The sequence below is a fragment of the Aptenodytes forsteri genome, unplaced genomic scaffold (genome assembly GCF_000699145.1).
Source record: "Aptenodytes forsteri isolate BGI_AS27 unplaced genomic scaffold, ASM69914v1 Scaffold67, whole genome shotgun sequence".
Lineage (NCBI taxonomy): Eukaryota > Metazoa > Chordata > Aves > Sphenisciformes > Spheniscidae > Aptenodytes > Aptenodytes forsteri.
Window position 1 is genome coordinate 1 of NW_008795373.1, and position 15,626 is coordinate 15,626.

The 15,626-nt window shown below is 44.1% G+C and overlaps 1 protein-coding gene across 1 annotated transcript; it reads right to left on the reverse strand.

Annotated features, from left to right (window-relative positions):
* Window positions 1–8,928: 8,928 nt before the first annotated feature.
* On the reverse strand, window positions 8,929–14,240 carry SDC1 (syndecan 1). The gene is made up of 4 exons (XM_019472394.1): window positions 14,165–14,240; window positions 12,137–12,627; window positions 11,787–11,916; window positions 8,929–11,220 (listed from the first exon to the last, which is right to left on the reverse strand). Exons 2-4 carry the CDS (start codon window positions 12,551–12,553, stop codon window positions 11,054–11,056), a joined length of 714 nt encoding a protein of 237 aa, XP_019327939.1. The 5' UTR covers window positions 12,554–12,627; window positions 14,165–14,240; the 3' UTR covers window positions 8,929–11,053.
* Between the last annotated feature and the right edge of the window lie 1,386 nt (window positions 14,241–15,626).

Below are 15,626 nucleotides of genomic sequence, written 5' to 3' on the forward strand. Positions count from 1 at the left end.
TGGCGGCTCTGAGCCAACGAGAGGGGTCCGTCCATGCCATAGAGAACAGGGCTGAGGCCAGGCGGTCAGCAGCAGGAGGGAGGAGAAGGAGGTGGTGCCCCGTGTCAGGATGGCGTGCAGGACACCGCGCTGCCCGGGAGGGGGGAGGTGAGCAGGAGGTGGGGCCGAGATGTGTCTGCAGAGAAGTGGAAGCTGGGCCTGGGATGGGGGGCATTTTCCCTCAATGTTTATATGTTTGTTGTCTTTGTCTCCCAATACCTGAACCAGTTTTCTGCAAGAATAATTTTGCAGGCCCGCCTTCATCCCCTGCTCACTTCTGAGCCGTCCTTGCATGGGAAAGCTAGGCACCTGTGTTGGCAGTCTCAGTGGAGAAGACCATGATGGCCATCCATATTCCTAAGGGACTGTGGCTGTGGATAACACATGCTGGGTGGGAACACTGAGAGCAGCATAAAACCATTTCCACTGTGACCTGGGCCTTCCCCCATGCCTGGAATGGGGCTGGGTATCAATGCTGGTTCCAGAAGTGTGGCCTTGGGTGTCCTGAGCCTTTACCCATCGTGTCCTCCATGCTGGCAGTTGGGCACTGTCCACCCCAACCAGCACTTAGTTGGATACCTCCTCCTTCAACTTGGGCCCAAACTGGGACTGGCCCAGTGCCTGCCCCTGCCCCAAGCCAGAACTGTCCTGGAGCAGCGTCTCTGGGCAGGGCCCGGGTCAGGTTTGCCCTGGAGTGGGACTGTGGCACTCCCTGCTTGAGCTGGGCCAGTGACCCCATGTACATATAATACAAGGACTTCTGAAAACATGTTTGCTTTCTGGAATAAACAAGGGAATATTTGGCTCCAAGAATGTCATTAATCTTAATAGGGGTGGAAAAAAGGTTTAGACACTCATTCCTGAAACTTCAGTATACTTTCTGGCTCCCTAGCTGTGATACAGTCCTTGTATGCCTGAAGAAGCAGCAAGGGCTGGGCATTAACCACAGCACAGAAGGCTGTGTAACTGGCCTTTGGAGGGGTAGAGGTTGCAGTGCCCTATGAAGCAATTGTACCATGGTGTTTCGCATTGGTCTTACTTCATTTCACATGGATGAATGTAATGGAAAGGTGCTGGAGGATTGATGGGAACACAAGCAATCTTCTCAAGAGGCAGCTGTAAAATAACATGCAAAGTGTCCTAACTGGCCAGAGGAATTGTATTGTGCAGGCTTTATTTTCCCATTTACGAACCCGGGGATCGGTGTAGGGACCCACTGCATGGGATAATTTCACATCTCCTTTTTCTCTAAGGGGTTTTCTAGATAAATAGTAATGGCTCTTTGCTCAAGGCAAAGTTGGAGTCTATGTTGCCCCATGCAAAGAAAACATGAGGTGCCTGAGGCAACCTTCTCTTACTCACTGCAGGTAGGGAAGGGGAAGGATGGTCTGAAACATCTGCCATTGGGGTAACAGGAAAACAAGCTGCAGCAGGCATTAGAGGCAGCAGTGCTTGGTAAGAAGGGAAATGAGCGCAATGCACAGAAAACATGCACTTTCTCAGAGTAATTCAGCTTCTCACATTACGGTAATATGCAAGTTCCTACCCCAGCCTAAATTGCCTTTTTCCAGGCAGGAGCCAGGGTGAGGACATGGCTTCAGAAAGCAGAATGGAACCACAGAAGCTGGTTCCCACCTTCAGTCCCCAAATACAGGGACATTACTTCCAGCAGTACCAGAAAGCTGCACTGCCTTGTTCCCAATGCTCAGTTCTCCTTGATGTACTCAACAAGCAGCTTGAGTCTAAATGAGCCTCACTTATTTATATGAAAGAGAGTGTTGGTTGCTGACTTGCAATGGGCCATGTGACACAGGCCTGGAGCAAATCAGTAAATTCAGAAGCCAGACTAACATATAAAGAGAGAATTTTCTCTTGAGAAGGCAAGGGTGGGGCAGAGGACATGGTAATTACATGTTCTTCATGAGTGCTGTTTTTCTTCCTTTGCCCAAAGCAGCTTTGGAGAAAGCATTCCTATTTGTGTATCTCTCATTTGCACTGCCTTTCCACCCCACAAGAAATATTCACATTAAGAAGGTTTGTCATTCTTTCAAGGGAATTCAACAGCAGTGGGGGGATAACAGAATCCATAATTGGTTGACGATGATCTGGGACCCTCTCCTGGAAGCCCTGAAGTGTGGACTGCAGCACCAACAGTTGTCAGAGGCCAAAGCTCAATGCAGAGTGGCCCTACTGAGTCACACGTTCCTATGGGGGATGCTGTCCTCTTTCCCCTCTAAGCTCTTCAGCTTTACTACCTCTGAGAAGATCTGGAGAGGAGGACTTGGAAATTGAGTGCAGGATCCATACTTTGCTGAAGGCCTATGCAGAATGAGGTGTAGGGACATGTAGAGAGAAGGACAACAGTAATGGATGGTGGTTTTCTATTGAGTAAAAAGCAAGAGAACTTGTTACAGCCTTTAGCTGTCATTTTGGCAATGAGCAAGGGTGTCCTTGCTCCTCACGGACCTAAAGTTGTTATAATCACAGAGCCCTAAATCATCATTTGGCACCACCTGCTTTGCCTCAGGTAGCAATGAAATAGTGTGGCTAAACAACGGAACAGTGTGAGTGCCCACCCCCCTGCCAAGACCTGCTGGTTTAGAAACACTGGCTGACTCAGCTCTACCTGTAAGACCTCAGTACACCACGGTCCATGGAAGTGGGGGAGGTAGAAGACTGCCAGAGAAAAAGCTATGATGCGTCATGATAGCAAAGTAAACAGGCCGGATGTATGTTGCACAATGCTGAAGAAAAATGGAACAGAAACCCACCTCCTCAGTAATAAGCAGCAGACTCAAAGGCCCTCAGTGTTTGGATGTGATTTTCCCATAGACATGTTTTTACAGCTGTGGTTAATGTGTGACTAATCCTTACTGTGGAGTAACCACACAACCACTCCTTAGAGCTGTGCAAGCACACATAGCTGCACTTCAGCAGTAGGTAGGGGTTTTGTTTGAAAGTAGAAATGGTAACATCCGAAAAGAATACTTAAAACCAACAACACTTTTGAGCAGGGCTCTAATCATTTATGCCATACCCAAGAAACTTGCAGCTAGGCTCCAGTTTACATATATAACAAAAAAGACAAACCACCTCCTGAGAACAATAAACAGTTCAAAGGCTTCTGTTTTCAGGCGGCTGCTATCAAACATTAACAGCAGTATTTGAGCAGGCAGAGCAGACTCAACCAACATTTTCAAGAGCATATGCAGACTGTCTTTTCCTCCAGTAGTACATTAATAGCAATAATAATAAAGCCACATTTTCAGTCTGCATAAAAGGCAGGTAATATAGCTCCAAAACAACCATATTTTCCCCTGTGCCACCCTGAGAACAATAAAACTCCAAGAAGACCTTGACCCATTGCTCTGGGTCATGAAGATTGAACACTCAACTGCTATTTTAAGTTACTCATAAAGTCAACTTCAGGCCTGGATGTACTGAATGAGAAAGGACTGATTCCTCGGCATCAGCAGGGCTGTGTGCTGCATGTAGCTGCACCTACAGTCCTACTCACTTCATGTGACAGTCCCTGAAGGGCTGGCCAAACCCTGGTGTCCACTCAGAGCTGGGCTGCGAAGGCCTCTGACCATAGAGGATGGATGATTAAGATGATTTCTGATTGCCAGCAAAGGTAGCTTTTCAGATATCCTCCAGGTATGGATGGATAAGTAATTAGATGGGCCATCACCTCGCTCGATTGTGATACATGCAAACTTTCGCTTTTTATGCAATCTCTGCTTTATCTTAAGAGCTTCTAATCTGTGGGGTTTTTTTGAAAAGACAATAATGTTCTTTTATAGCCTTTTGAAACTATTTCAGCCTTAATTCCTGTTGGTTTGATTTTGTTCTGCACAGAGAATATGCTAAGTTTTAACACTTTTAAGCTTTCCTCAGCTAAGGCTTTGCATGAGGAAGTCTGGGTGTATCTGTTAGAATAACAAAAAAACTATGTGATTCCTTTAGGTCACAAATCGACTGGTCTCGTGCAGTGGGGAATGGCATCCAGCACACTGCCTAAGCAGGGCAGCAGCAGGTTTATGAACAGCATATGCTCATGCTTAGAGAGCCACAGCAGCCTGGAGCATCTCCCAGAGGAGCAGCCCCTTGCTCTCAGCACCTACTAATTCCAAATCTGATGGGAGTCAGGAGCCACTGCCTTGCAGAAAAGAAAGATACCTTGTTCAGAAGCTGCATTTCTCAGCTACTGCTGAGTTTCTGCTGGCACTCAAACCCTCTCCTTTCAGAAAGAAATGCAACCTGTTTTACCACCCTAGGAAAACAGCTAGCCAGTCACCTAAGACATGAGTTCCCAGGCTTTGTTTAGAGGGAGGAATGCACTGGTGGCATCAGCAGAAGTTTCTACCATGCTGCCCCAGTCCTGTCCTCAATGTCACCCACACACCATCATCTGCAGCACCTCCTAGCTCTGTGTACAGAAGGAGGGATCTAGCTGGCTCCTGCGTATCACTTCCAGAGATAAGACAGGTGTGACAGGTTTTGATGGTGGATTTTTTGAGGTTTGTTTTTTAGTTTTTTTCTGCATGCTATTTGGAAATATATTGCATACCACAGTGGTAGATGTACCACAGTTTGGGGACGCCTGGACTGGTGGCACATCTTACGCATACAGCTCTCCCCCACACAGGTTCTTGGGGGTCAGGAATGCTTTGATGATTGGCTCAGCCAAGTAGGGGTTCATGTTGAGGACCTTCCTATACAACAAAGTCACATGGCTTTAGTTAAACTGGAACAGCTGTGTTCTGAGATCCACTATCTATTCAAATGCTAATCTATCTTTATTTTTAAATCATGCCTATTCATTCTTTGCTTTATGCCATCTTGAAGTAGGATTTTCTACTTCTAAAAGCACTTCATATTTTCTGACTTTTTTAAATTTACTGCTTGTCCTTACCTATCCTGTTTTGAGTTCTAGTTAGCACATACTTGTGTGTGCATGCACATGCATACACATAAGCACATGTACATATATACATGTGTGTTTGCACACACAAAGCAGAGTACATTGGTCCCAATTATGTTTTGTTACTGTCTCAAAGAATGGTCCAGAAGGCTGCCCGTCTGCTTTTCCCATGCTAAAGCACACTAGGGGAAGCAGAGTAGTAAACTAGAGTAAATAAAATATGTGATAAATAAGAGCAGACCATTGGCACTAGGGTAAGATGAGACTGCCTATGTGTGGAACAACAGAGCAAACTAAAGGACAATTCATAAACCTGGCAGTGTTGATACCTGAAGAAGCATATTGCTCCAGATGGCTACATGTTGCATCATCCTCTCTCTGTCCCCACACTTTCCTCTTGTGTTTGCTGGTTTTATGCTAGTGGGGCTAAATCTTGTTAGAATCCCAGCCTGGCTTATCTGCGCTATGCCATAAGCAATGGTAAGTGTAGAAATGTGATGGTTTAAAGTTTGAATTAGGATTTTTTTTGGGGGGCAGTGTTTGCAGAGAGGTGTAATTTGGAAAGTTTAATGATAGGCAGTTTGAAGAAACAGGTTGAGGAAGACCTGTTTCACATTTTCTCCAAACAGAAGTGACACTGACTTGCCTAATTAGTCTAGTCTCTTAAAAGAGGTGGCTTTACAGAAACCTCCACCTGGAAACGTGGCTCAGCTGATCTTGTCTGTATTAGACAAAGAACTTTCTTCTCAGCTCATAGTGAAGTGGCCTGAAAAACTCCAATCTTGGTCTAGAGATTGTTAGGAGGAAAAACAGGATAAGAGAGGAAGAGTTTTTAACTGGTCTCTGTATTCTTTGCATAGACTATTGGCTGAAAGACGTCCTACTGGCTCAGGAACATTTCATACCATAATCCTCCTGAACGTCAAACTTTGTATTCAATCCATTTTGATCTTTTGCCCCCACCATTAACATAAAGATTCTCAAGCTTTTTAATTATTTCAATGTTTATACTTGCCAGTTTCTTCTTTTTTTTTCTTGCTCCCATATTATTCATTAGCCTAAATTGCTCATCTCCATCTTTTGTATTGTCCTGTACCAGGACAAGCATGCAGACAGCAACTGTAGGACCTGTCAGTCTGTGTTTTCCCGAGCTGAACAAACCAAACACCGTTAGTTACTGTGGGAAGAGACTCTGTACTCCCACATCATTTTAATGTTTTTCCTCTGTTCCTTCCCAGCATGAATTAATCCTAGAGCATGTAGGTGATGGTAAGCGACGGGCTCACTACTAGTTCTTTGTATAATGATACCCACGGTGCTGAAAATTCCATTTGCTGGAAATGCCTTGACTACTACATCCTGTATTTATTTTTTCCTTTCTTACAGCTGCATCACACAGATAATTATTCTAGAATTGACTAATTCACCTAGCCCTTTCTTCCCCTCTCTTATTCCCAGGTCAGAGCAGAAATTCCTGTTGTCACCCCCTCCAATGCCTGACCTTGTCCTATTGAAGTTGATCCTAATTGTTACTTGTCAGAACATTAAAATATTCTACTCTTGATATTCCACACTGATGAGGCTGCCCAAATTCCCAACAGCAACTGTAATTCCATGTATTCCCTTCCATTTCAGCTTAATGACAGTATTTAGAAAGATACCCCCAAAATGAGGTCTGTTCTTACTACTAACTCCCTGTCGTGCAGAGCCTGCTGCAGGCTCCTCCTTAGCCCATTCCTCACCACTTCACAATTCTTCCACTAATCCCCAGCTTCCTCCTTTTGATTATTCATTTTCTGTGTGGCACTGATAAATTGCTTTACTGAAGTTCAATTACATTGCCTTTGACTGAAAAAACTGCTAACAAAAAGCAAGAGATCTGATTAGTCTGCCACAATCTACTTTTGGTGCATCTATTTTGTATTTTATGCCATGTATCCGCATCCTATCTTTTAATTTTTCTATCCATCTGATCCTTTTGTAAGATCCTGCATACTGCTGAGGCCAAACCTTTTTTCCCCCCTCTTTCCTCAGTGCAGACACTGCACTTCATTTTCTGCAGTAAAATTGCTGTCCTCTAATTTGACAAGCTTATTAAAAATGCTGTCTGTCAGGCTTCCAGTTTCATGAGCTGAACACCACCCCAGAACGCCAAGTAACTATTTGGTTTTGAGCCTCTAGCCCATCTCCTGCATATTTGAAGTTTTTTTGAGTTTTGCTGCTACCTCAAATGGAGCAAATTTCACCTGTACCTTTATTCCACTACTCATTTTCATCCATATACATACTAGTCCTGATGAAGACTCAGATAAGGCATTTATGAAATATCTGAAACAGGTTTTCTTCTCAGTACCCCCATAGAGCGGCCCTCTTTTTTCCTGTTCTCTATTTCAGTTACAAGATTATACAGCCTTTTAGATTTGCTTTAGCTTCCTTTATAGAGTCTAATGCAACCTGACAAAGTGAGAATTGTGAAAAGTCCTCCTCCTCTCATAGTTTGCCTTCCTTGACATTCGGTGCATTTACACCCTCCAGCTCATTTTTCCAGAACAAAGAAGGGGTCAGATTTTCTGCCAGCCACATTCTTTGCATCTCACTTGTGAACAAGAGCAAATGTGATAATTGCTCCAGCATGGATGAAGAGGAAAGTCAGGAAGCATGGTGAACAGAAACGTGACTCAGGAAAACCCAGGCTACCCTGTGCCAGAATAGGGGCAGACTATCCCTTCTACAGATTATTCTCCCTTAGTACAACCAAGTTTCTCTCAAGTGCACACGGAGGATCAGACACTGTGTTTCACTTGTAAGGGTTTTCACATAGAAATTTCCCACTTTCCTCAGCAGTTCATTTTTTCCCTCCCTGCCACCTTAACTTCCCACATTGTCACTGACTAGAAGTGGAAACAAAAGTCTTGGGAACCCACAATGAAGAGAATTCATAGCAGGTAAGACACTGCTATGCAAAACAGTCTAATCTTACACAAGTCTTTTACCCAGTTTAAGGGACTGGCAAAGTTGGCATGCAGTTGGAAAGCACTTTCCAGCTTTTTTCAGCTATGGAAGCAATGTCTTCTAAACTCAATCCTTCGATCCTTTTGCCTGACCTCAAAACCTTCTGATCACCAAGATTCCTCCAAACATTTTCTGATAGAAATCACACAGCCCACATGGTTCCAGCGTAAGCAAGAGGAGATTATAAACTAAAAATACAGTGGCTAGTTTACAGAACAAAAAAACCTAAGTTTCTTACAGCTCAAAGCCTTGTAAAAGAAAATAATTGTATAAGCTGCAATAAGACCCACCCAGACAGGCAGCAGCTTTTGACTTCCCTATTTTGTGAAGGGCATTTTCCTCTACTTCTGTTTTGCTCCATCTGCTCCCACGCAAGCCGTAGCACCCCAGAGTAACTGATGCTGTACAGCAGAACACTTAGGACAGGCCTGCTCTGTTCTCCCTCCTTGGAGGTACAATCTCCAAATTTGTCTTGGGAAGCACATTTTAATTGAAAGACTTGGAGCTGCCCCTCCTGCAGCCCTCAAACTCCTGGAGGCAGAAGACAGGTAGCAAGAGGAAGCCCTGTGGAAGATTTACAACATTTTTCACCTTTTTGGGGATGGTGACATACTGCACAAGGAGAACTCCCAAAACCAGAACCAGCATGAAACGCTGCAGAGCTCTGACAAAGAGATTTCATTCAAGTCTCCACTACAGCCCGTTCATATCCCACGCCACTGCCTCAGGGTAGAGCAGCTCACCACAACCCAGACATCCAGGGCAGGGTAAGAGGGAAGCAGGCCACACTCATACCCTTCAAATTCTGAGCTGAACCTCCATATGTTTAGCACCAAAATTCACATTTCATACTTGGAATCCAACTTCCTTAAAGAACTCGGCAGTCTTAAAAAACACATCTACTTTGTGAAGTATTATATACAGCAATGTTCACAGATCAGACACATTCTTGCCAAAATGCCATTTATTGCAGTATACCTTTACATGGCATACAGATAACCAAATGTTGCATCTTCTGTTAGAAGTCATATTTCATTTGTACCACTTAAATAACACAGAATGTCATGTTTGTTTCACAAACTGTCAATTTAGACTACCAAAATATACAGGTTTTTTCCTTTCCCCCTAGCAAGGTTGTGAGGTACAACTGAAGTTTACCACTTTATCTTCCTGTGGTTTATAAGAACCTTTTCATAGATAAACCTATCAAACAACATTTCTACATTCCTATACAAAGCAAAGAATTACAGCTGAAATTAACACCATCTGGTCATTGCATTAACCTATAAAAATTCATTCAGTAAAAACAAAAAACAAACCAAAAAATCAAAACAAAAAAAAACCCAAAGACATAATGGACTTTGCAGCTTTACTTAAAAACAGCCAGCTACATATATGCACAAGTTTTCCTTGTGCATAAAGAAGAGTTTGGAATCAAGAAGTGTTGGGTTTTTTTTCTTGGGTTTGCAAAGAAGGCACCAATTTTAGCTGCATAGCAGCTCAGGAGTGTTTTATACTTCATTTAAATTACACAGGTTTTTAAGTTTTACTGTTAATGTGCAACACGTACTAACTGTTGCAATATTCTCCAATCATTCCCTCTGGCTCAACAGTACAAATATTTACATCAGTTGTAAACACTCCTCCTCCACCCCATACCTTCTGCACTGAGTGATGAGAAACTGAACTTGCAAGAAGCTAACCAAAGGCAGAGCAGAAGTAAGGCTTGTGCAGAACACCACACTTTTCTTCTCACTCAGTTTGAGATACTCTGGAGAACTCCAGACCCTCAATGAGGCCTCAGTGCCTCACACCTTACAGCACATTGACCACCAGCAGCTTCAGGCATCCGGACATTCCTCAGGAGGTGCTTTTCGGCCCTTACTAGTCTGACATCCCTGGAGTTGCTTCTCTCCAAAGTGCAGGAACAGCTTCTGAAGAGCTGTTCCAGAGTCGTGACAGTCAAGCACGCCAACTGTTTTATATATTTAAGGCCATCTACACTTAGCCTTCATCAGGCTTGTTTCGATACTATGCTTCTCTACTCCTTAGCTGCGAAGTCACGATATGCTGCTTTCTACCTTCCACCCCTGTGTGCCAAGGTATTCTGTGGCTTAGACAGCAGACCGTGTTCCGAGACAACCACTGTAAACAATGCACAGAGAGGTAGGTGCTACAACACCTACTGACGCCATCAGTCACCTGGCGACTACATAGTAGCGCAGGGTAAGTATTTGCAGCATGACAGCCCAGCCTAGATTCGGCACCTACGAAGAGGGAATGTCTGAGATGAGACCGCTTAGAAAAATCTATTTCTTACCTAAGCCTCGAAGGAGCAAGAGGGTAGTGGGACAGTCCAGCGCTATTGGCAAAATGAACTCTCCACTTAGTTTTGGGATCTTTGGGGTTTGTTTTGTATTAGTGTATGCACCAACTGCTTAGGAGCTGGTTCTGAGTATGGGATAACGTTTCCAAAATATGTTATTTTAAACCACGTGACAGTCATTTGCTTACCCTGGCCCTCACACCTCATTTCACTAGAAATCACATTCAGCTTGATGTTTCATAGGCATTAAGTGCTCCAAATACGGCAGTTAGAAAGAGCTAGAGGATTGCAGTGTACCAAACGTCTGCCCAGCACAGCCATTTGTTACACTTAAAACACATCTATGAGTTAAATAGGAAGGATCCCTGCTATACAGAATTTGAGCACTGATAATTGTTTATTCTTGCTAGCCCTTTCCCTAAATATCAAGAGGTTTATACATACAGTGCTCCCTTATCTTCTCCCCACCGCCTGCCCCAGCAGTCTTTAGATAAACCAAAGTGAGTTTAGGAACTTGCAGTCCCACTTCTGTTTAAAAAAAATTTAAAAAAAAAGTTGTGCAAGAAAGCGGGGAATGTTCAATGAATCCAGATCTACTTTGTAGTTATAAAATTTCCAATGGCAAAGTGGTAAGGGCAAATAACCCAATGATCATATGGCTTAAGTTTAATGCAAAGCACACTAGGAGGTCCACGTGCAGGGAGAGAAGAGTCCAAGAAAGATGGAATAAGAAGTGTCCCGAAGATCAGCATTTATGCATAGAATTCTTCTTGTTTGTGTGGTTTTTGGTATCCTCCGTTAGACTGTTTTGGTTCGTCCAGTGAATAGCTGCCTTCGTCTTTTTTCTTCATTCTGTACAGCATAAATGCAACTAGAAACACTGCAAACACCAGGCCTACTAGTCCTCCAGCAATAACACCTAGAAGGGGGAAAAAAAGACACAAATTACTCTAGACGCCACACCAGATAATGCTAGTATGATTGCAAGTTCCAGACTGTTCCTTACTGCACGGTCCTTGACTTCGTGACTTCCAGAAATTAATTTGCCCTTTTGCCCCCTCCCACACCAGTCATCCTGCCATTACCAAGAGCCTGCTCATCTACATGAGGTAAACCTAGAGAAAACAGATCTCTCACCGCGGCACACTGCAAAGCACGCAAGGCTACGTTGTTCAACTCTAGTCATTTGATCCAGGCAGCATTAGAGCAGTTTTACTGTAATTTTTGAGAGGAGCGAAAGAATAGGTTTAAACATAAAATTCCAGATAACTAGCAGTGGCTGCTTTGCTATTAGCAGATTAACATTTGCCCCTGTTAGGGTTTTGACAACACAGAATCATGAATCACCACCCTCATTTTAGAGGTCTAATGTAAAAAGTTGGCTTTCATGCTCAGAGATGTACTTGCAGAACTGCAGCTTCTGCTGCCTGGAAGACTCCTACGAGAGTCTGCTTTTACCAACTAGAAATCCAGAATATCAGGTACCTCCAAGAACTTCTTTTCTCTCCATAATTCCTGAGGCTCCTGATGCTTTGGCATTCCTCCCAGAGTCAGCCAGTACTTCTGAGTTCTGGGTGGGGACCAAATCCTCATCTTTAGTCAAGATGAAGTCTCCCTGTTGGGACATACAAGGCAGGTTATTCATGTTTCTCATCATGTCTGTTACTGGAGACTTTCCACAGCTTTGTTTTTTCTCATCTAAAACCCTCCACCAATATAAGCTATTAAATCAATCATTGTTTTTAACAAATTACCACCCTTTCCTGCAAAACCAACTTACTACATAGTACTAAAGCCATCTTCCTGGAAAGGGTGTCAAAGCTATTAGTCCTCACCGGGTCTCCAGAGCCATCTTCAGAAACATCCTCATGTGTAGGAACAATGTCCTTTGGAGTTGTTGGTGTGGGGGTGGCAGCGATGTCTCCCTCATGATGGATGGTAGAGTAGGGCTCAGGCACGTCTTTAGTGTCTGACACATCAGAGCTAGGGATTTTAGGTTCAAGCTCATGGACTGTGCCTGAGGCTTCTGAAGGAGTTACATGAACCACTGAAGGAAAGTGAGTAGTGGGGCTTCTCACTGTTGTAACCGCATCATTTGCTGGTTTCTCATCAGGCGAGCCCAGGATGGGTACTTCGTCCTTCACAGCTACAACTGGCTCCTCTGTCACTACATTACTAGTTGCAGAAGGAGATACTACTTCCTTTTCAGTTTGGCTCTCAAGCCCGGGAAATGGCTGTTTGCTGAAATCCATTGGTGTTGCCAATAATGAGAAATTAGTCGGTTCTCCTGCGATTATCCAGGTGCGAGGCTGGTCAGTCAGGGGACCTGCAAAATAAAATTAAAAAAAAAAAAAAAAACCAGTTTAGAGACCTATTAACAGTATCTTCAGGACGCTGGTCTAAGGAGGATGCCTAACCTGCATAGCCAATTTTCGTAACAACAGCAGTTCAGTTTGTAATTTCTTATCCCTTGCAGTGGAATAAGGAAGGGACAGACCAATGCGCTATTCAGCAATACTTTGTTAGTCATCTGCTTCTCCCCAAGGCACAAGTGCTAGTCTGTTTGCGGTGTTGTGGTTTAACCTCAGTTGGCAACGGAGCACCACACAGCCGCTCGCTCACTGCCCCGTTTAATAATAATAATGATAAAAGAATATACAAAATAAGCGATGTACAGTGCAATTGCTCACCACCCACTGACCGATGCCCAGCCAGTCCCCGAGCAGCAGCCCCCCCCGCCAGCTTTCCCCAGTTTATGTACTGAGCATGACGTCCCATGGTATGGAATGTCCCTTTGGCCAGTTGGGGTCAGCTGTCCTGGCTGTGCCCCCTCCCAGCTTCTTGTGCACCTCCAGCCTTCTCAGTCGGTAGAGCATGGGAAGCTGAAAAGTCCTTGGCTAGTGTAAGCACTGCTTAGCAACACCTAAAACATTGGTGTGTTATCAACATTATTCTCATCCTAAATCCAAAACACAGCACTGTACCAGCTACTAGGAAGGAAATGAACTCTATCCCAGCCGAAACCAGAACAGCGGACAGGTCGACAAGGGGGACGTCTGCTTTCAGTACACTGGTTGCTCAGGATGGTTATCTGACTCTTTTCCCATAAATATATTTCATGTGATTCAGAGCAGTCACCCATATACTCAACACCTTTAGTCACTGGCACATTTGGCACTGATTTCAGGGTCTTATTCCTGCAGAATTTAATTTAATTTAAAATACAAGCATATGGCTGGAAGGAAGCAGAAGGATACCATGCTTTAGCTTTCAATAGCTTACTCTTTCCTCAGTAGCATCTCCTCAACTTCAGCACTGAACACCAAAGGTCTCTCTCATGCAGTTTAGTAATCATTCTGATAAGACTTTCTCCCCACCCTAAAACCCCTTTATTCCACTTTTAAAAAATTATGGCCCATGGGAACTTACACATCTGATGACAGATAAAATTTGCAGTAGATGTATGTTGGCAGGTTGGTGTTTACACACCCTCAAATGGTATCTCCTACCAGCTTGTAAGAGAGGACAAAGGCCCTTCTTACAGTCCCTCTTCCCCACGAGTAGAGAATCACTCCAGTTTCGTAACATTCTTCATGCAATATTTCATATTAGCAGTGACATGGAGTATACCTGCTTCTGCTCCCTTTCAAGTCTCCTACAACTCATTTTCTGCTAATTGTTAGGATCTGAAGCAATGCAAGATGAATAGATTAGGCTCTTTCTCTGTTCCCAACTCTCATATTCTGGGGCGGGGGTGTGTGTGATTCCTCCCTCCCACCCTTTTAGCTTGGATGCTCATCAAGATCTCAATTGCCACATTCTGGAAGGATCAAGCACTAACAGTGCAAGTGCTAATAACTCACCTGCACCTGAACCTGAGAACGCATCGTCATCATCACCAGATGAATCAAGATCTTCAGGAGGAAGGTTCAGATTTGTAGTTTGCTTTAAAGAGAAGGGGAAAAGGTGTGTTAGTGATGAGATTACTTAAAGCTATCACGTTGCTTGCGCAGGGTCCTCTAAGGGCTCCTGAAGGTTACACCAGCTTTCTTTGTTCAGATTGCATCTTCTCATCTTTCTTCATTCCATCCTCCCTCCCCAAAAGAGCAGTTCTGGTTAGTCTATTTGGTGTTGGAAAGGTCAGTCTTGCTGTCTCCCTTCTCTGCGCTGCTTCCAGGCTGCACTTGCTTTGGGAAAGAAGAAAGCAAGGAAACCGTTCAGAGATGCATTTTAGAAGTGTGGGCACTCAGATTAAGTCCTGAGATAGAAGCCAGCCTTCCACGTAGGTGTTGTGGTTTAACCTCAGTCGGCAACTGAGCATCACACAGCCGCTCGCTCACTCCCTGCCCCCACCCCTGGTGGGATGGGGGAGAGAATCGGAAGAGTAAAAGTGAGAAAACTCATGGGTTGAGATAAGAACAGTTTAATAATTGCAATAATAATAAATAACAACAACAGTAATAATAATAATGAAAGAACATACAAAGCAAGTGATGCACAGTGCAACTGCTCACCACCCGCCGACCGATGCCCAGCCAGTCCCCGAGCAGCAGCCCCCCCGGCCAGCTTTCCCCCAGTTTATGTACTGAGTATGACGGTACATGGTATGGAACGTCCCTTTGGCCAGTTGGGGTCAGCTGTCCTGGCTGTGCCCCCTCCCAGCTTCTTGTGCACCTCCAGCCCTCTCAGTCGGTAGAGCATGGGAAGCTGAAAAGTCCTTGACTAGTGTAAGCACTGCTTAGCAACACCTAAAACATTGGTGTGTTATCAACATTATTCTCATCCTAAATAAAAAACACAGCACTGTATCAGCTACTAGGAAGAAAATTAACTCTATTCCAGCTGAAACCAGGACAGTAGGAGAATACAGCCCTGAGCTTTCTCCATTTATGCTTCAAGGAGTACACTAACCAGCACAGAAGTTCAGTTGCTGAAACAAGAAGCCAAACCCTTGTTCTACTGCACCTGTTTGTCATAACACACAATGTTCAAAGCTGTTCAGGATATCCAAAGAAGACACCACTAAATAAAGCAGAGTGACTACTTCATGCATCTTGTTAGCCTCTGCTGTATACACTTACTGTTCCTATCGGTACAACATGCTTGACTCTCAGCTCATGACTAGCCCCAGGTTTATTTCTGCAGGGCTACCATTACCTAACCAGTCATTCTCCCCTCTCAGATTTCAAACCAAAGCCCTATAAGTCACTTCTGAATTTTGTCTTTCCCCTATCCAACTACATTCCCCATTTTCCAGAATTTTGACTTCTATCCCATCCTCAAGATGTCCTTGTCGTCCCTTTCCAGCACTGCCCCATCTGCAAG